We start from the raw sequence: 22331 nt of genomic DNA on the forward strand, positions 1-22331 counted from the left end.
TGAGATATTTCTCAAGCATATCAGTGTCTGTCTCTACCAAATGGATAAATAAATGTCTTAATCTGTGGCCCCGGCTAAAATAGTGTGCGACAATGTGCTAACTATAGACTATCTTCTTTCTTATCGTAAGGTGCTCCTAAGTCTAATTTCGATTAGCAAATAGCAATTGCCAATTTCCTAGTCTGTGTCCTGTGATTTAGTAAAAAAAATTGAAATGAAAATGATCAAAATACATAATATGGATTACATGAAAATCACAATTTCTTATTAATATAATTTATGTAATCGAAACACTACACCGTTTAAAAGTTCAAGCGCAATTAAGACGTCAACATACATTATATACGTCCAATAAAAATAAAGTAAAAATACACCAAATTTCAAAATACACTGTTTGCTTGAAAAGTTTTAGTTTTAAAACAATCCATGTAATATGACCAACGCTACTATCCAGGTAAGTAATCCTATAGTAGGAAACTCTTAGTTACAGTTGTGTTAAGTAGCTAAAGAAAACCACTGACAAATAGTTGGTTGTGTGATAATTAAACATATCAGAAAGCATGATTTTAGCAGGCCTATAAGTGAAACAAGTGAACAATTAAGTGGAATTTACAAAACCCAATAGCAAAGGTAGAGACATTTCTCTAACTTTAGATATGGCCACATTTCAAGTGCTTTTACTTGTAGAATATAATTCATATGCATCAAAAACTATCCTAGTTATGTAGTGTGCACTTCTTGGTGTAACTTAACAATTTAACTGTTTTTAACTTTATTTCCACTTATTTTAGGAAATAGAGGGTATTGATGACTATTGGGGTCCAGCATTCAGATCGGTGTATGAGGGAGAAGGTGGTCATGAAGCTTTTCTCCAACAGCTGGATGAGAGAATTAAGCAGCATGATAAAGAAATTGAAAAGCTTTGCAACTTCTACTATCAAGTAAGACTAAATATATCAGAGTAAAAAAAACTTATATGTAATATTCCTAAAATATATACTATATCCTCTTGTTTATTACAATTAGAGAATTATCACTAAATAAATTCAAAGTCCTCGTTAAACGAAAATTAATCAACAAAGCTTTTTATAAATTTGAGGACTACTTAAATGATCCTAATCCTTGGGATTGAATTGCTCCAGTTCAAACAATTTGTATGACAATACTTGGCGATTAAAAAGAGTGGCGGAAAGTTTCTTGCCAGTTCTTCTTACCCGCTCTACGCCCTTGACTTGCGAACTGGTAGTAAATGTAAATTTACGATTAATTTAACTTGACGATTCAAAAGTGTACTTGGTTACCTACTTGAATAAAGATATTTTGAGTTTGAGTTTGAGTTTGAGTTTATTAAAGATTAAAACTCAAATAAATGACATTGTATTTCCTAAATTACTAGATAAATATTAAAATAATTTATATAATTTTATTATTCTATAGGGTTTCATAGAGTCCATCCGTGAGCTGCTGGAAGTTAGATCTCATGCTGAAGAGCTTCATGCTGAGATATCTAATGTTGATGCCAATGTTAAGGAGACTACTGATGGTTTGTAGTTTTGCTAAGACTATGTACTTTTTGGCACATTTATACTGCCCAAAGGCTCGCACAAACTTGCCGGCCTTATTAACTACTTGTATTTTTTAAAAATTTTGTTCAATAAGACAGCAAAATTTTATAATATCTTATTTAACTTTTAGAATAAATTAAAGGTGTGTTATGAGTTGTATGACAGATTTAGTGCTGCATTTATAGATAATTTTAAGATATTTTTAATTTTAGGATTAGAAGTATTTTGGGGGAGATAATAAACTAAAATAAATGTTTGTTCTTATTCTTAAATTTTTTTATAGTTTAAAATAATTAATGAAAATCTTTTTTTTAACAATTTAAGGATTGTGTGTACGATCTGAAGAACTGATAAGAGCCCGGCGTGTTGAGTTAAATATAGCATCTACCATTGAAAAGATGGAACTGTGTCTACCTTTGCTTACCACTTATTCAAAACTCAAGTCACAAGTTGAAGCTAAAAGGTATTTATAATTAGCAGCTCTCCCATGACATACAATGACAATGTATTTCTTAAATACTGGAGGGTTTTGGGTTTATCTTAATAGATAGAATAACTTTTCAATACAAAGGAATAAATTGATCAGTTAACACAGCGTTGATGGATATAAACATCTAGCTGACAGTAAAAATGAAAAGTAGACAGTGGTAGTTAGAGGGTAAAGACTGAATTCCATAAACTATCTACAGAGGGTCTATGTAATATAATATAATATTAGTCCAGGGAGGAAGAGCTGTGATGAGATGGAAATTTAAAAATACATTTTGGAAGGGGATAGTTTAAATTTAAATTATATCAAAGACTTAGCCTTACCAGTAGAGTTATCTAAAATTATTATTTCTCAACAGATATTATCCAGCACTGAAAACTCTTGAACAACTTGAGCATGTGTTATTACCGCGTGTAGGGCCATATGCCTGGTGTTCACACATATCTTCGGATATACCCAAACTTCGACAAGCCATACAAGATGCATCTATGGCTGATCTGAGAGACTTCCTTGAAAACATTCGACGACTAAGTCCCCAGGTAAGTGCTACTATGTTAGTTACTAAATTTATGAAAATACACTTTAAATGAACTCTTAGGCGCTTTCAAGAGAAAAATGTACCACTATCTTAAGCAAACCTGGTGTTGTAGGTGTCCATAGACAGTAAGCACTTATCTTTCGTGGCCCATTTGTATACCTGCAGTACCATTAAAAAAAATGGGTTATTTAATAAATCAAATTTAAGTACCGTTTGTGAAACATTGTTTTTTAATAATTTCTAATTTTTAAATTAAAATACAATTATTGTGAAGATAAAACTTGTCCTACGGTCTTATTTATTTTCTAGTGTGCAAGAGTTATGTAGCAGCAGTGTTGGTGGGTTGTGTTTGGTTGTAGGTTCGATCCCCGGCTGGGCACCAATGGACTTGCTGTCTATGTGCGCATATAACATTCGCTCGAACGTAGAAGGAAAACATCGTGAGGAAACTGGCTTGCCTTACTTTATTAGTTTGACAAATGATAATGAAATTGATACAGAAATCTGAGTCCCAGACCTAAAAAGTTTGAGGCATCACTGGTTTTTTTTGTGTTCATTTACTTAACCATAAGGACTTAAACAAGATTATATATTATATTCTAATAGGGACTTTACTTCGGCTTGTCAATGCCAAGATTTTTGGGTGAAATAATGCTTTATTTCAAATGCTTATAAATAAGTTACTTTTAATGCTCTAGGTTGGGGCTGTGGCTTTAAAGCAAACTCAAGAAATGCTGGGACGAAGTTTGGAAAATATTATTAAAAATAAGAAAGGTAATTTTTGTAAATTTTCAAATTGTTATAATTAAAAATTTATTATATATTATTTATTGCATGTTTTTTCTCAGATATGGCAACACTGGGTCCATCCAGTGTAGAGACTACTACTCCCCAAAGTCCACACGAATTGGTAGATTTCAGTCCACTGTACCAATGTCTACACATTCATACAGTGCTGGGTGCTAAGCATGACTTTGTTCAGTATTATCGGTAAGACAAAATTGATGAGAACTTGCTTTCTTATCTTTATATATATAATTCTTCTGTGAGTGTGTATGTTACTGAACTTCTCTCAAACGACTGGACCGATTTTGATGAAATTTTTTGTGTGTGTTCAAGGGGATCTGGGAATGGTTTAGATTCACAAATCAGCCCGCCAGATGGCGCTGCAGTCGGTGCTTTCATACTTTGCTTTACTAATTGCTTGAAATATCATGCAGGACAACGTCTGTCGGGTCCACTAGTTATATATAATAAATTAAGATTAATTTGTGATAAACTTTGTACTAGCCGTTTCTTAAGAATTATAGGTTGATAAAGCTATGTTTAGTAAATATTTAAAAAAAATCCTTGAATATATGCTGTTATTCGATATTGTTTCACCCGTAAGAGAACCTAGATGTATTTTGCAGGTCACAACGTAGACAGCAAGCTCGTCTAGTAGTGATTCCAGCAGCTGGAAACCTTCATGACTCTATACAGAGTATGAAGAGTTACCTCAATGCTGTACTTGGTTTCTTTATTCTGGAAGAACATCTTCTTACTACAGGTATGGAATGAAGTGTTTGATTGGATTGTATCAAATATAGTTTTTTATATATAAAGATACAGCCTAAATGGTCCTTCGAGCCGGATTTTATTCCGGAATGGATTCTTTTCGAGATGATAAAATTAATTTAAGTCGTATTCCAACTTAGGGAACAGACAAGTTTCATTAAAAATTCTTTTTTTTTAAATAAAAGTTTTAAAATATTTCAAGGCGCTGGTCTGGTATCCTCTGATTGGTTGGGAGAGACGTGGGGGTCCGCTCGTTCGGCGGCAGCGGGCACGTTGCGTACGCACACCGCACTTGTCACGGACCCAACTTTGATGCTCAGTATCAAGCATCAGATCGTGCTGTTTATTAATGCTCTCAAGTTAGTGTAAAATACATAGTTATTTATTGACATACATTATATGTGATAATTAACTTAAATAATATATCAACGTATATATATACATTATTAAGTTTGGCAAGTTAGGATCTTAAAGCTGGTGTAAGTGGACGAAAGCTTGATAAATATGAATTGTCTATATATATATGAAAATTAATTTCTGTTCGTTTGTCTCGCTAAAACTCGAGAATGGCCGGACCGATTTGGATAATTATGATCGTGAAATATTTGTGGAAGTTCAGGGAAGGTTTAAACGGTGGGAAACATGAATAATAAGTAAAGAAAAAACCAAAAAGCGACAGTTGAATTTTCTATTGAAACCTGTTTCTAGCTGGGAAATATTTGATGTCTTTTTAGAAATAAAAAATGTCACTCGTTCGTACGATCTCTTTGGTTTGTTTTAAAAATTGTATTAAGTTTTGACACAAATATATGTAAGTGATACATAATCACTTACATATATTTGTGTCAAAACTTTGTTACCCCTACCGTCTTTGTATATTATATATTTACTCTTGATTGACATACAATAATTAAAAAAGTACTTATTACATGTTTTTTGAATTCTGTTTTTAATCAAGTCAGTAGGATAATATTTGAGTCATGGTTTAAGGTTCCAATGTGTGCTTTAGTGTATGTATGTTTGTCCAGAAATTTCTTGGAAACTGTTAATTTCGAGAATATTAATATATATCAGATATAATCAATTTAATTTTTCAAAATTGTACTTTATATAGAGCCGACATGCCGGTTTTTAGTTCAAAATTTCTTTATGTTAATTTTTGCTGTCCAGATGCTACGGACTACCGACGGAGCCCCTCCCGCAGTTGCTGCAAGAGATGGCAGAGCATTACACCGAAGTGCTGATGCAGCGATGGGTGGCCGTCTTCCGCGATATACTGGATAACGCCACCTTCAGACCTATCGAGGTAAAAGAAATTAAATTTTTGTTCTAACTTAAACTCAAATGAAACCTGGCTTTTACAAATAATCTTTTTATTATAAAAATTATATTTTTTTAGGTGGAAAATCAAGAACAATACGATGCAGTTATGGACACGTTTCCGTATGATGGAGATGAGTTGGAGACACAGGCTTTCCCCAGAAAGTGAGTACCAAGCATTACGGGGTAAGCGGCCTGGCCAGAAATATCTATCTAAATGCGCATTAGGAGGAACATAAGGAACCCATACAAAAATATGGGAGGAACAAAAAGCAGATTTTTTGAAATAGAATATATTTAATTAATCAAAGTACATAATATGTACCGTTGCTATCTATGCACTTTTGCCATCTTATAAAATTCATTGATCCCTTTACTAAAAAAACATTCGGGCAGGAATCAAATCTTTGAAGGCGGTTTCGACTGCCCCATCAGAGTTGAATTTGTTACCTTGCAAGAAGTTATCCAAATTTGGAAAAAAATGTTAATCTGTTGGAGCAAGATCCGGGGAGTACGGTGAATGTCTTAGACATTCCAATTGAAGCTCCTCTAATTTGGTAGCTGTCTGTTGTGCAGTGTGTGCTCTAGCGTTGTCGTGAAGCAGCAGTGGCCTAGAGCGATTGACCAGCCTTGGTTATTAGCAGCTAGCTTTTCCATCCATTCATCATTTCATAATTTTTCCATTTTCATATGTAAGTGTGAGTACGTGCTCTTATTTCACCATGCCTCCTGCTGATAGAGAACAAATCTTTGTTTTTGAAGTGAAACTTCTTTAGAATCGTTGTGATTTCAAACCGGATGCAACGGAAAAAGCGACAGTAAAAAGAGACAGACACATAAATTAATAGGATTTGGCATGGGAGAGAGTGAGATAGCGACAGTAAAAAGAGACAGACACATAAATTAATAGGATTTGGCTTTCATTTGGAACTTTAAATTAGTGTGTATTTGAACATTTTCTGAAATAAAAAATCAGATTTGATGAAAATTAAATAAGTAAGTCAAGTAAGTAGTTTAATTATAAAATTAGATTATTTATCAATTTTATTTACAAATCATTAGTTATAGAAACTTTTTGAAGTGAATACTTCGTACTACACTTAATTAAAAGTTTATACACTGTATAATACTTCCTATCTCATTTTCTCCCACGTTGGATCTTGTGAATTTATTTCAAACTTTAATTATTTTAGTTTTTACCAAATTAAAGATTGATATTAAAGTTATAAATAAAAATTTAACATCAAAATATATATTTTTTTAAAGAAACGATCCTACATTTAGATAGAAAAAAGTCTAATTTACATATTTTAATTATAAAAACTTTGTTTTTGAAGGTTTCACTTCTACCACGTGTGAATTGGACACATGATTTTTTTAATTTATTTTATTATTATTTATTACTTAAGATGTCATGTGGAACATGGTGTAATGGTTGCACCTCCTTACAAAGGTTGTGTAAAACAAAAAACTTGGCGATTAAAAAGAGCGGTGGAGAGTTTATTGCCAGTTCTTCGCTTCCGTTCTATGCCCTAGATTTGAGAACTGGCAGTAAATGTAAAATTAGAAGCATTTCATCTATATTTTATTACCAAACTCTTCAGCTTCTATATCCGTTAAAAACATTTTCAGATTCCCATTCTCCTCAGTAGTGCCCGCAGTGTACGTTCAAGTGAAGGAATTCATGTATGCATGGCTAAAGTACTCTTCTGGACTGGGCTTGGGCGGCGGAGGGCGGGCGGCGGCTGCTCGTCATTCCACCTCCCTGCTGCTCACAAGATCCTTCACTGGCTGCCTTTCTGCCCTATTCCGAAGAGCGTTACCGCTTACGCAACTCGTTCAGGTAGGTGTGCCGTAAGGAAAACTGTTTTTTTTCTTAGGGAGCGTTCAAGTATTACGTCACGCAATTAACCCCCCTCTGTAACGCGTTTTTCTGTACCCAAGTATAGTAAAGCGTTTCGTGACCACCTAGTGACTCTTTATACCTAAAAGTTACCATTATGTGGTTTAAAGTACTGGAAAGTCGAAAATAATATTAACAATAACGCGTAATTCAATCCCCGCCCCGCACCGTAACGATTTAAAAAAGGACCCCCCCCCCAAAATTCGTAACGTAATACTTGGTTCGGTTCAAAGATACTTTATTTCTCAAAGAATTACATTAACTTAGTGAGAAATTTTAGAGGTTAGTACATTTTTTTGAAACTATTTCAAAGAAACTAATAAAATAAAAATTTTAGTTGCTAAGAATATGTACAACATTTTTTTTATAAAAGTGCAGGTAGGTCGCATCGATGTTACGATGGTTCTTCTGATGTTAAGTGATACTGCGGCCCATGGACAATCACATTGCCAGAAGGCTCGCTAGTGCGTTGCCGGCCTTTGAAAAATTGGGAGGCTCTTTTCTTGAAGGAACCTAAAACGAATTGATTCGAAAATACTTCAGTGGGTAGCTGGTTCCACATAATGGTGGTGCGCGGCAAAAACTGCCTTAAAAACGCTCAGTTGTGGAACGACGGACGTCGAGGTGATACGGATGGAATTTCGTATTCTGCCTCGACGTCTGATGATGAAACTCCACAGGTATTAATCCAAACAACTCCTGTGAACACTCTCCATGGTAAAAGTGGTACAAGATGCACATCAAACCGTACTAGAAATATTTTTTTTTTAATTTTTTGTATTGTTTGTTTTTAGATAATATTGGACACGCAGTACCTAGAGAGCGCAACGCCCTATCTATACGAGTTTATAAGTAATATTACTGGTTCAGAACTGGTAACTACACAGGTAAATTATTGTTATTAGTCTTTTTTTTATACAACCGCCCATGAACACTCTCAATACCAGAGGGCTCGCGAGTGCGTTACCGGCGTTTAAAAGTGTTTAATTGCATGGAAAATTAAAATGTTATAAGGTGTAACAAAATTTTGTTTGTTATTAAGTTATTCTTGCTTATTCGTAATTTGACATGATTTTAAAAATTATTTCAGGTTATTAGTGACTATACCTGTACAAATTGTGATTTTTAATTCTATTATTGCCTTTAAAATCTATTAAAACATTCACAATTTCGAAAACCCCCTAAAATGCTTGTCTATCCAAGATGGCGTCGCACCAGATGACGTAAGACGTCAAGATACGTGTTAATTATCATTTTTAAATTACCCGAATACATATTTCGATCAAAATCAGTATATGTTTTCGGAGAGTGATTAGATTAATTGAACATGACATTACATATTAAGATTAGATACGGCTACGTATTTTATAAGCATGCTACATCGATTGGACTAATCTGTATCCAGTATATTTTTAATTGTTTTTTTATATAAAGTTATTTAATTATATAAAAATTTATTTTTCTCTCAATAAAATTTTAATTTTCATACTGTAATAGCCTAACGATTATTTAACCAGAGGTTATGCGTTTGAACCGCAAATGCCCAAAGCGTTGAGAGAATCACGCGCATTTTTTAAATTAGATTTTTTATACAGCCCGCTGGTAGCATGTTTCAAACCGCTCGAGACGATGCAGAAAAGCAGATATGCGAGAACTTGCAACATAAGGTTGATGAGTTCCTTGACCTTGAGAACTATGACTGGCTTTTAGGTAATACTTGTCAATTGTCATTCTAAAATAGTAATTTACTTTTTATTAAATTATTGAAAAAAAAAAACCAGTTTGTTAACTGTGAAGTGTGAAGACAGATTAAAAACGCTTTTAGATTTCTAGGAATTGAGTGATTTGAATTTGGAATGTAATTATTTTTGGTAAATGATTCAATCACCAAAGAGATTCACGATTATTGTATGAAAACTTTATAGTCAAAATATTATCTGTGGGTTCAAATAAAAAGAAACCAAAAAAAACCGCCAAACACATTCTTCTATTATTGATTTTTAAAATTCGAATTCGTATAGTGAAAATGCAATAAAATAATTCTATCCTAGGCTGTAGATTTAAAGAATACTCAACAATTGCGGTTTGCTTGACAAAAAATCTATTAATACAAATCTTTTAACTCACATAGTCAAAACAAAAAGTTATTTTAGTGACACCAATTATATTTTATTATCAGTGGAGCCAAGCGGACAAGCGTCATCTTTCGTGACAGATATGCTGGGATACCTCACTGGCGTGCTGACGTCACTAGAGCAATTACCACGGCGTGCACGGTAAGTCGATTTATTTCAATTCATCACTACATTTTAATCATTTTTCAAAATATTAGCTTTGTAATATTTATCATAGACGAAAACTTATTAAAATGATGAGAGACATATGACGACACCAAGTTACACAGAATAATATGGTACATTTCACATGAAACGGACAGCAAATATGTAATATTTTTTTGTGATGGTTATTTTTCAAATCAAAAAATAATGCCGGTTTTGAGTAGATTTTAACTATTTTTTTTTTGTAAATATCACGCTTTGCAATTCGTATAGATCTATATTTTCCCTTTTTGATTAGAAAAGTAATTTTGAAAAATAAAAAAAAGACCTCCAAAACCAAATTAAAATTTCAAATGAGTTTTTCATAAAGCCATTTTTTTTATTCCAAAAAATTGCTTAAAGTATATTTTAAGTATACTAGAAGTTTCATACTAGATGTTTACTAGTTTGGAAGATTGGTGAATTAATGTCTGCATCTCGCAGTGAGTTTCATAACCTCTAGAGGGTTTTATTATACCTTTATTATATAATACTAGCTGATCCGGCAAACGTCGTTTTTGCCATTTATAATAAAAAATAGGGTTGACCGTAGAGGGGTGAAAATTAGGGGTTGTATGTATTCTTTAATGCTGTATCATTTATATATATTATTAAAAAAAATTGTATAGAAATATATTTTTTTTTTCTAAAATTTAAAAAAATATAATTTAGGGGTGGACTACCCCTAACATTTAGGGGGATGAAAAATAGATGTTGTCCGATTCTTAGACATACCCAATATGCACACAATATTTCATGAGAATCGGTCAAGCCGTTTCGGAGGAGTTTAACTACAAACACCGCGACACGAGAATTTTATATATACCTTTATTATATAATATGTATATTGTATATATTATGTATATGTATTTAACCCGAATATAAACAAATTCTTTTTTCACTGTCCACTTCATGTGAATTGCCCCATTTGAACTGATAGGAAATGTCATAGAAGTATAAATCAGATATGACAATATTATTTTGCAGTGAGGCGGCAGTAACGGCAGCAGTACAGCGCATAGCGTGTCGGCTGCGTGCTTTGTTACTAGAAGGCGATGTGCGGGCGGTGTCTGCGGGCGCCCTTCACCAGCTCGATCTTGACGTCATCCAATGCGAGCAGTTCGCTGCGAGTGACCCTTTACCCGGTCTTCGAGATCAGCTTTTGGAGCATTTCGCTAGTCTACGGTGAGAAATATATATAACATTAATTACTATGGATAAAAATATATTTTAAGTGGCTTAATAACGCCTAAAAGCCTGGGTTCAATTCCCGAAAAATAATTGTTACGAGTTCATTATAAATTGTGTGGTTGTCTGGAAGACATCGCTCGGAAGCGATAAGGCCGCCAGTTCCCCTCCTTTTCATTTAATTATGTCAATTGTACCCATTATATGTCTGCAACAAGGTGTTAATAATATGAGTATATAAATAAAATGAGTAATTATTAATTACGTCAGTTTTGTAATTATATGTTTTTGATACACGTCTTTCCATAATAACAGAATAAACCTTTTTCATGGCTTTGCTAGCTATGAAATAGGTACATATATTTCGCTTAATAGGAGGGTACCATGGGCTATAAATATTTGTTTCTTAAGCTGGCTCCAGACTATCGCAAGATCCTCGCCGCGAATATTGGCTAGTCGAGACTGCACGAGTCACTGTCGCTTTATTTATAAATACTCGTTGCATACAAAAATATACAATTGACACAATTAAATGAAAAGTGGAGAAACTGGTAGCCTTATCGATTTCGAGCGATCTCTTCCAGGCAACCACTCTTTAGTTGCTCGACATATCTGCAACAAGGTGGACGAGATTGGATTTTCTATGCCTTCTGAAAAACTGACAAAACGCAGAGAGGCGGCGAGTCGAGGCGAGCGCACCGCCCACACTCGCGCTCGCGGCTCCTTGTGTCGCCCGGTGGAGAGTGTGGATCGGCAATAAAGGCGATTAATAAATTATTATTATTTCAGGCAACTTTTGGATCTGATAACAAGTTGGGACTGGTCGTCCTACCTCCACGATATCGGTATGGAGGGAGCCAAATACGCCCTGGTGTCGCCACGTGAAGCGGCAACATTACTCGAGAAGTTAAGAGAAGCTGAACAAAAGTCATCTGTCTTCTCTGTTCTTAAGAAGAATGAAAGAGATAGAAGGAAGCTGCTCGACACCGTCCTCAAACAATTGAAGCAGCTGCAGAATCAAGATGGCTAGATTTGGCATAATTGGTCACGGAATAGATAAAGGGGCACCGCAAGCGTGCGGCATGTATGACGCAACAATCTTACTTTAGTGATGCAAGTGTTTAGGTGGGGTGAAAAGTTCGTCGGCTGACAAAACTGGCAAGGTTATGGCAATAATCTATCTTCTTATATATATATAATGAAAATGGTCTTCGTTTGAGGCTCAATCACGCCTAAACCACTGATCGTATCGACATGAAACTACCACCAAATTTTTCCTAGATGGTTTATGGCTATTTATTTATTAAATTCCAACGTTCCTTTATTTTTTTATTGCTGTTTTACTTTTATGAAAATTTATCCATACGGACTTCACCGCGGAAACATTCGGGGAGGCTTCCTAGAACCTCTAAACGTCAACATCTGTTAAAAACTCGATTTTCGGAATATTTCAATTTTCTTAGCGGGAAGTTAAAAAGAAGAATAATAAAAATATGAAAAAAAATAAAATAATGAAACATAAAATTTATTTTAATTCGTCCAGCAAAGCGGGCGCGAAACGGCTAGTACATATATACATATTATACAGTTACCTCTTTATAACGTCATTCATTATGACGAAGAACTCTCTATACCATAAAATTGAGTTAAATTCGTTTGGTTACTCATACATTAATTCACTCTTTGTAACGCAACAAACATTCTCTATTACGAAGAAATATTTTCATATTTAGACATCAATAAAATACTTAAGTGTAATTGTTTTTATAATCAGCTTACAAAACTAACTTTTGAGGTGAGGTAATTTCTAAGACACAGGTCATAAACAGCCTCTCGCCTTTGTTATTGTTTATTGCATTAACACGTGTGCCATTATTCTTAGATTACATTGCCCGTAGGAAATTTTGGTCTCTGTTACTAAACGCACCACCGTCACCTATCGTGTATTATCAGTCGTAAACAAACTTTGAAACTGACAAGATGGCCAGTAAAAGAAAAGCGTTATGTGTTAACGTAATTGTTTAAAATCGTTATAAAGAGTTTTACACTGTATATATATATCGCTTGCCCCGGGGAACATAGTTAATGTTTTCTCATTTTTGACATCCTTGTGTTGTTATTGTTGTACATTCATTTAATCGCCGAAACTGAAGTCTATTTTGAGGCTAAAGACAAATAATATTTGTCATTTTGTTTTAAAATAAGTGTTATTTGATGATTTGCTATTTGAAAAGAATACCGAGAGTTTTTTACGTCGGCCTACACCCTCTGTCTTCTTTGCCGATGAGCAGGGATTAATAATTTAATGACGTGGATTAAGTGATACCTGTATCTTATGTTCCATAATAAACATATTTTATTTTTTTTATTTTATTTTCATACTATAAAATGGCATTGAAAAATTGTATGAGCGTGTATCGTTGTATCTCAAAGGCTAAAAAAGTTTTTTGACAGAATATTGATTCATTAATATTCTGTCAAAAAAAAAAAAAATTTCTATGTTAAACTTTTCAGCCCACGTTTTATGAATACATATTCCGTGATCAGTATTTAGTAAAAAGATGGTGCTTGACGCTGGTATTAAAAAAAATCGTATAACAATTATTATGTATAAAAAGAAAAAAAGAACAATAATCCTTATTTAAGTTTAAACCTGTTTAAATTCTTATACTTATGTTATTTAAAGTTTTAGTTATAAGTGCATTAAATTATGATTAAAATGTATTATTTCACCAGTGTTTTACTTCCACAATAAATAACGAATTAAATTTAATCTTTAATTATTCTGAAAGGCAATAAGGCTATGTGTCTATTTCATTAATCATTATTTACTTGTGGGATGGAAGGAATAGAAGAGTTGTAGATTGTAGAAAATCAGGAAGAAAAATAAAATCTAAATAAATAAGGTATAACAAGGAAACAATATTTCGTACAAGAGTTTTCGCAAGAGTATCATCATCAAAAAATAGTAGTAATAGCTCAGTGGCTTCAGCGTGCGACTCTCATCCCTAAGGTCGTAGGTTCGATCCCCGGCTGTGCACTAATGGACTTTCTATGTGCGCATTTCACATTCGCTCGAACGGTGAAGGAAAACGCGAGGAATCCGGCTTGCCTTAGACCCAAAAAGTCGACGGTGGGGAAGGAGGCTAATAATTACCTACTTGCCTATTAGATTGACAAAATATGATCGTGAAACAGATACAGAAATCTGAGGCCCAGACCTTAAAAAAGGTTGTAGCGCGAGTTATTTTAACAGAATAAAAATAAGAAGCTGTTACTGAGGTCATATTATATACGAAAGAGGTTAATACATACTACTTACGTACGAACATATTTTACGACAATTAGATAATTCGATAAATTACTTCGACTGTAATTGAATTCAGGACACTGCTCCTACGCTACGTCCTAATCGCTAATTTAAGATTATTTTGACTAATATGACCTGACCTAGTCTCTAATCAAGAGGTGACATTGCACTTATCTAGATCAAATTCATAACTTGTATTTAGGCGTCTAGTCACGAGAAATTTTTCGCACGACAACACAAAATTTGACGACGAATTTCGAGTTAAATATTACGCAATGTAAAAGCCGTTGAACCTTGAACCATAGTCATCGTCGACGTGGTTTATGGTAGTAATTGTTAAATATGGATCTGTGTTAAATTATACCAGGCGTGCGACTCTCAGCAATGCAACGGAACCATATTTAAACCCCAAAAACCAACGGCGTGTGTAAGTCTACGGACAGAGTTGATCGGTTTGCCCATGATGCTAAGTGATACCGTCCATAGACACTCACATTGCCAGAGGGCTCAAATTCAAATTCAAATTCAAAAATCATTTATTCACGTAGGTAACACAATGTACACTTGTGATTCGTCATTAAAGAAATAAATATTAATGCTTCTAATTTTACATTTACTGCCAGTTCTCAAATCAAGGGCGTAGAACGGAAGAGAAGAACTGGCAATAAACTCTCCGCCACTCTTTTTAATCGCCATGTTTTTTTTTTTTTTTTTTACACAACGTTTGTAAGGAGCTGCAACCATTACACCATGTTCCACATGACATTTTAAGTAATTAATAATAAGAACATAAATAAAAACAAAGACTTGTCCCCTATCAGCAGGAGGCATGGTGAAATAGGAGCACGCACTTACATTCTCGTGGGAACAACACGCAAACACATAGTCGAAATAATTAACATCACCGCATACACGAATTCAAGTACGACCAGTCACCACAAGCAGCACCCGTTCACGAGTATGACGCATGGCCAGCCATCGGCCCCCTCGCCATATTTTAGGTTTATTGACATTATACTATGAAAATAGCTGAAATAAACAAGCTTTGCTGTGTTCTCATCCGTAAGATCGCGTATCTTTTTAACTGCGAACGCTGCGGAACTTAGCCTATTCGAAAGACCTTCTATGTGTCGGCCCCACTGGAGTTTACTATCTAAAGTAATTCCCAAGAACACCGCATTATCAACAAAGTCTATTTCCTCGTCTTTAATTATTATTTGAGAATGACTACTTTTTACATTTGTAGTTACAAATTTAACACATTTTGTCTTCTTTTCGTTTAACTTAAGATTATTTGTATTAAACCAGTGAACTACACTGGAGATGGCACTGTTTACGTTATCAAGTGATGGATTTTGTCGTTTCACTTTAAATAAAAGCGAAGTGTCATCAGCAAACAGTACTATCTGGTGAAGCTCCTTTACAAGAAATGGCAGGTCATTTATATAGACAAGGAATAAGAAGGGACCAAGTATGGAGCCCTGCGGTACTCCCATAGTAACAGAGGATCCCTGTGATATAGCTCCATTTACATTTACCTTTTGAATTCTATCGCTCAGGTATGATTCCACAAGATTTAGCGCCCTTTCGCCAATGCCATAGTGTTGAAGTTTCTTGATTAGGATTTCGTGATGGACACAGTCAAAAGCCTTTGATAAGTCGCAAAAAACTCCAATGGCATCATGAGAACTTTCCCAAGCATTTAAAATCTCGGAAATTAATTGAATGCCAGCATCTGCTGTGGAGCGACCTCTTGTAAAACCATACTGCTGGCTATGCATAATTTTATTATTATTAAAATGTGTCAATAATTGTTCAAGAATGATTTTTTCAAAGATTTTACTCAAAGCCGGCAGCACAGATATGGGTCTAAAATTTGTGGGGTCCGAAGTGCTGCCCGTTTTGAATAACGGTGTGATTTTACTTATCTTCATCTGGTCTGGAAAGACTCCACAATCTATACATTCATTAAATATTATAGCCAACTCTGAACTGATAGTATTGATTACTGATTGTAAAATGAAAACAGATACACCCCAAAGATCTTTATTTTTTTTTATTTTTAGCTGTTTAAATGTTTTTATAATGTCATTGCAGCTAATGCGGCTAAATAAAAACTTATGATTGCATACAGGAACATTCTTTTTCAATTATAAAAGGGCGGCTGATGGTGAAGAATTTAAAACGCTGGTTGTATTTAAAGGAATGTTAGTAAAAAACTCTTCAAATGCAGAGGCTACTTCGAGGTCGGAACTAATTACTTTGCCGTTTATGTTCACTTTGAATTCAGTATCCTTTCTGGAGGTTCTTCCAGTCTCCTCGTTTATAATTTTCCAAGTAGCCTTTATCTTATCAGAGCTGTTGTTTATTCTAAGACTTAAGTGTTTCGCCTTAGCGATTCTACACTCTTGCCTAAAACTTTTTGAGAATATCCTAACATAAGTTTTAAATTCTTCACTGTCATTATACTGTTTTTCATCATACAACTCATACAATTTTTGCCTTTTTTTGTGTAGCTCCGGAGTTGCCCAGTCACAAAAGGTAGGTTTCTCCGAGACCAAAAAAGTCTTTGGAGTGAACACATTTTTGAATTCACCAATAAATGAATCAAAGAATGTGCTATATAAATTATTAGGGCATTGGTTACTACGCAAAAATGGCATTTTAAATATCAAATTTTTCCTAAATCTATCTAACCGATCCTCTGTTATAGGAATTGTACATATTTTCTTTTTTTGATCTTTACATTTTAGTATTTCAAATTCAAACAATTGACCAGAGTGGTCAGATGTAAGTTTGTTGATAATACAGGCATTGAGAGGAACTATATTACTATAGATATTGTCAATACATGTTGCCGTGGTGGCTGTTACCCTAGTTGGTACAATAAAAGTATTAATTAAATTATATGATTTAAACAGATTTAGCAAACGTTTACTTGAACTACAGTTGTCAAGCAAATTTACATTAAAGTCTCCACTAACGATCAATTTTTTCTTGGATTTTTGCAATTTGTACAGAACCTGCTCCAATATTTTTTCTAAACTATCATATTGAGCTGAAGGAGGGCTATACAAACTAACAATGATAAATTGCTCCAGCTCCACACAAGATACTTCTATAAGGCGTTCCACAGAGAGGCTCACTATGTCCTTCCTTTCTTTAAATTTTATTTTTTTACTAAGCAATATTAATGAGCCACCGTGTATTGCATTTCCTCTGCAGAACGAACTACCAATCTGATGATTACAAAAATTGAACATAAGTTCACATGTCTTTAGCCAGTGTTCTGTAATACACAGTATGTCAACATTTTCACTGCTCAAAAACAACTCAATTTCTAGTAATTTACTTTTCATGCCTTGTATATTTTGGTGAACCAGATTGATAGTATTGTTCTTAAATCTACTTAGCTTACTTTTTAATTCTAGGCCAGAGAGACTCTCTGTTGTCTTAGTGTCTAATTTAAATTAGATATACTATTTCTTGGAATATCTTCCAAGGTCTTACTAACTAAAACCTGCTCAATAGAAGCAGGTTGTCTAGCCAAATTCTTGGCTGTTATATACAATAAATATGATAGCGAATCAGCTATCTGTCTTTTAAAATATGTAGGTAGATTATATCTATCCTTTGTCAAAAAATAATTATTACAACTAATGTACCTATTGGTATCAATTAGTGTAAAGTTTTTATTGTACAATGTTAATGTGTGCATTGTCTGATTTAAAATATGTCTCGCATTATTTTCATGCTGACTAAAGTGTTTACTATAAGGGAATGTAAACATAATTAGATTTTTAGTATTAAGTAGGCACAATTTTTCATAGCAGCTAATAAGCTCCTTTTTGTTTAGATTCCCTCTATTGCCTATAAGTATAATGAGATTATCCGCTTTACTGGAAGTCTCTCTTACAATGTTCTTTATAATATATTTAAAAGTAGCATTTGGGTAACAGCTGTTTATAATATTTTGTTCCTTATTTAAAAATTGGCTCATTTGATGGCCTATTTGGTCACAGTACATTAAATTTAGCTTTGAAATGTTATTAACCCTACATACTGGTGATGGCACCTGTACAGACTTGCTTGAGTTTTCAAGCTCAAAGCATTGTACTGCATGTGTGGAGATCTTGATAAGATCTTCCATAGCAGTCGAGTATTTCGAAACCATCATTTGTGACTCCTGGAATTTTGATACCATGGAATCTGCTATATTTTGAAGATCCAAGATCTCCTTTTGCAGTTGTTGGGTGTCAAACTCATATTTAATCCTACTATTTTCAAGTTCAATTAAGTGCATGTCAATATTAGTTTTAAGTTTTATGTTTCGTGTTTTATGCTCGCAAGTGCGTTGCCCACTTTTTAAGAATTGGTACGTTTTTTTCCTGAACCCTAAGTCAAAAGGGTTCGGAAATACTTCAGTTGGCACTGGCTCGATGTGGGGCCGAATTTGCGCTTTATAGAGTTCCTAGTGGTAGCCCGGAGTGAATAATATAGCCGTCTCTTTCAAATAACCGCGATATGGAACGTCATTCGATATGTCAATGCCCAGTATTCCGGTACTTTAAGGCTTTAAGGAAAATGTCTTCGAAGAGAGGAGTAGCGACAAAGGGCGTTTTATAACCGGAAAACGCGCAAACTTGTGTCTTCTTGGGATTAAATTGCACTAGATTTAGTCTACCCCACTCTGAGACTCCACTTAGCAAAGTTTCACCTTAACCACCCATTATTAAAAAAAAATAACCAGTGGCTCTCCATTTCGTGATATTTTTTTCTTAGGGAGCGTTCAAGTATTACGTAACGAATTTTGGGGGGATCCTTTTATAAAACGTTACGATGCGGGGCAGGGATTGAATTACGCGTTATTGTTAATATTATTTTCGACTTTCCAGTACTTTCCACCACATAATGGTAACTTTTAACTATAAAGAGTCACTAGGTGGTCAAGAAACGTTTTACTATACTTGGGTACAGTACTGGAAAACGTTACGGCGCGTTACATGGGGGGGGGTCCCATAATCTCCAAAAATTGCGTGACGTAATACTTGAACGCTCCCTTAGTAGGCGTTCACCCGTCTGTGCTTCACACGCCGTCGACGTTTCCTCTCGACGTTTTTCTTCATTGTACGAATGTTATTTGCGCACAAAGAAAGAAAAGTCCGTTAGCCCAGACGTGTTTCGACCGCACGACCTCAGCGTACACGTTCGCAGGCTAACTTTGATTAAAAAAAAAATTGAATTATTCTCGTAAATTGCTCGGTAAGTAATGTACCTTATGATATATCGTATGTCGTGAACACCAGCGATTAATAAGCGAGGTCGCTAATAGTGACCTTAGCCGTCAAGCAAATATATGGACGAGACCTAATCTCATTTAAACTGCGATTATTTTAGAAAGTGCATCGAATATTGAAGGTTATATAACTCATCTGAAGACTGAAGGTTTGTGTATACTATAATTAAAAAAATATGTTTTATCACGATTTATTTGCTATATTATGACCGCAAATATTAATCGTGATTTCAATATTTTTCAAACTTAGTACGACAATTTATATCAAAAAACTAGCTGTTCTGCTGCGCGCAAGATAATGGTATAAGAGGGTTTGGGGCCACGTTTCCTATGAAATAGGGGAATAGGTCACATCCCCTGGAGGAAGGTAAGAATAACGCAAGGTAAATACGTTGTTGTTTGTTATTGAAATGCTTTCGAACACTGAAACGAAACCTTAGGGGAATACGACACATAGGGTATGGAGATTAGACTAATTTGTGGGTGTCGGTTCAAAAATTATCTAATGTCATCCTCTTAAGCATACTAAATCTGAGATTATAGTTGATAGATATTTAATTACGTGAAACTACTGTAGCAGTAATCAAAGCCGTCATAGTAACAAATTGATATAAATTTGATGATCATTCGAATGCACAAGAATTTCCTTACGAAAACGATTAATTCATATTTTATACCTTGGCAACAGCTTCCAAAAGATAGGGTTATAAATACACTAGCGCAATGGCGTCATCAGATATTTCCGCGGGAATGTTTATTTTTATTTCATTGCTAATAAAATATCAAACAATTGTGTTAATTTTATAGTTAATTGGATCTGATTTCTGCTTAGATCAAAATTAGCAATGGTTGTAAAGATATAAGAAATAAAAACAGTGAAAATGTATGTCAAAGTCAGACAAGTGACTCACAAACGAACTTGATCGAGTTTTAAAAGTAATTTAAAAAGGTCAACTTAGAGCTTTTGAGCTTTACATCAAAAGAACCGATAATATCCTGGCTAGTCGTTTCCTTAATAACAAGTTAGTAATTGCGTCTTTTATACTTCATCTGACATTGTAAACAATATAACATAAACAAAACCAAATCGCGAGTTGAATTGTTACATAAACTAGTCAGATTTTATATAATAATTGTAAACGGGTTACTCTATTAATATTACTATACAATAATAATACGCTTTTAGTATTACTTGTATTGTAATATAATCTATCTTCAAAGACAAACAAAATGAAATATGGTTTGTTCAGGTTTTTGGGGATACGCGCGTAAGTAATTTAAGATAAATGTACCTATGTAAATTTTTTGTTCAAAAATTAATTAATTTGGAGTTGAACTTTAAATAACATTTAACTTTTTATAATCATTTTAGTTTTCTACTTATACATTTTTAATTATTTTTACTATACGTTAAGAATATCGTAAGTATTATTGGAAATATTATCGTGACTGTCTTTTTTAGCATTGTCAAGGAAGGATGGTAAGCAGATCCGTCAGTTCTTGCAACCTAAAGAGAGGATCCTTCACCAGTACACTAATAATAAATATAATCTAGGATTTGGGTTAGTCATAGATATAAATAGCAGAGATAAGTCCAATTTTTATTGAAATAACACATGTTCTAAAGCTGCTTTGTATTAAGTGTGTGTAGCGAAAGAGCTGCTGATAGAGCTTTTTAAAATTTTACTGAACTTTTTATTAACTAAATATCCTATATATTTATAAAGTGTAATATTATATATACACAATTATACTAATACAAGAGCCAAGTGTTATCTGGAGTTCGAGACTGGCACGAGGGTATCCCGAAGGGTATGGGCTATCATGACATGTTGCTCGAGCAGAGATCAGGAAAAATTCTGCTACTGAATCATATCACTGACATATTTGAAGAGGTGACGCGGGTCCTGCCGGCCAGCGGTCTGCGACTCGCCTATAGATATCATGAGGATATTTCCAGAGTAGTCGTCACCCGGGCCCGGCGGGAGACGCCAAGCCCACCAGGCCTAGCTTAAGTAAATAAAGTCCCTTTTTAGGAAAGGATTTGACACTCGCGCTTTGACAAGCGCGTAGTTGGTAGTCCATTAGGGGTCCTATATATTAAGTCCTTACATATGAAATTGGCGTTTTGTCGTACGTCTGAGTTAGCTGCAGTCTGCGATGTTAGTGATAAAACTGTAAAATTCCACTTGAAGAAAATTGGGTAACTTCTTACAAGGTAAAAATTGACCTCTGATGCTCCAGTCAAAACCACCTTCAAAGAATTATTGATTCCCGTCCAAATGTGTTTTTAGTAAAGGGATCAATGAACTACTTACCTGTAAGATAGCACTAGTAAATACTTTGATTAATTCAATATATTCTATTTAAAAAAACTACTTTTTGTTCCTCCCATACAAAACGCCAATTTCATAATATGTAAGGACTTAGTACAAAAATGTTTAAAAGCTACTCCTATGACTTTACTCTCCAATATATCATTTATTTATTTTTGTAAATTATATAAAATAGAAGCAAAGATATTCGAAGTTGATTTTATTTTTTTCTTACTCTAAGACAAATGTTTATAGCTGTGTATAATGATAAAATTTGACCTTAACTTAATTATAACACACGGGTGTATAGGTTAATGCGTGGGTTGACACGATCGTTTTTGTAATACGAATAATATGCAAATCACAATTCCAGATAATAAGAGGCGAACATAAGAAATACATAATAAATGCTTAAATATGACATTTGTTTGGAATAAAAGTTCTGACTTTTTTATTTTTTGTGCCACTGATACATCGGTACATGAAAAATAAAAAACAAGTATTAATGTGACAAGCCCTTAATTTAGGAAA

The 22331-nt window shown here is 34.1% G+C and overlaps 1 protein-coding gene across 1 annotated transcript; it reads left to right on the forward strand.

The window, feature by feature from the left end:
• The first annotated feature begins 158 nt into the window (after window positions 1-158).
• LOC125051341 (exocyst complex component 6) lies at window positions 159-12075 on the forward strand. Its single transcript, XM_047651588.1, has 17 exons — window positions 159-454; window positions 792-941; window positions 1438-1543; window positions 1890-2028; window positions 2414-2594; window positions 3292-3367; window positions 3442-3583; window positions 4006-4142; window positions 4353-4509; window positions 5321-5456; window positions 5550-5635; window positions 7103-7313; window positions 8168-8260; window positions 8969-9083; window positions 9553-9649; window positions 10679-10876; window positions 11669-12075. Exons 1-17 carry the CDS (start codon window positions 434-436, stop codon window positions 11907-11909), a joined length of 2286 nt encoding a protein of 761 aa, XP_047507544.1. The 5' UTR covers window positions 159-433; the 3' UTR covers window positions 11910-12075.
• The last annotated feature ends 10256 nt before the right edge of the window (window positions 12076-22331 follow it).

Source organism: Pieris napi, chromosome 7 (assembly GCF_905475465.1).
Source record: "Pieris napi chromosome 7, ilPieNapi1.2, whole genome shotgun sequence".
Taxonomy (NCBI): Eukaryota; Metazoa; Arthropoda; class Insecta; order Lepidoptera; family Pieridae; genus Pieris; species Pieris napi.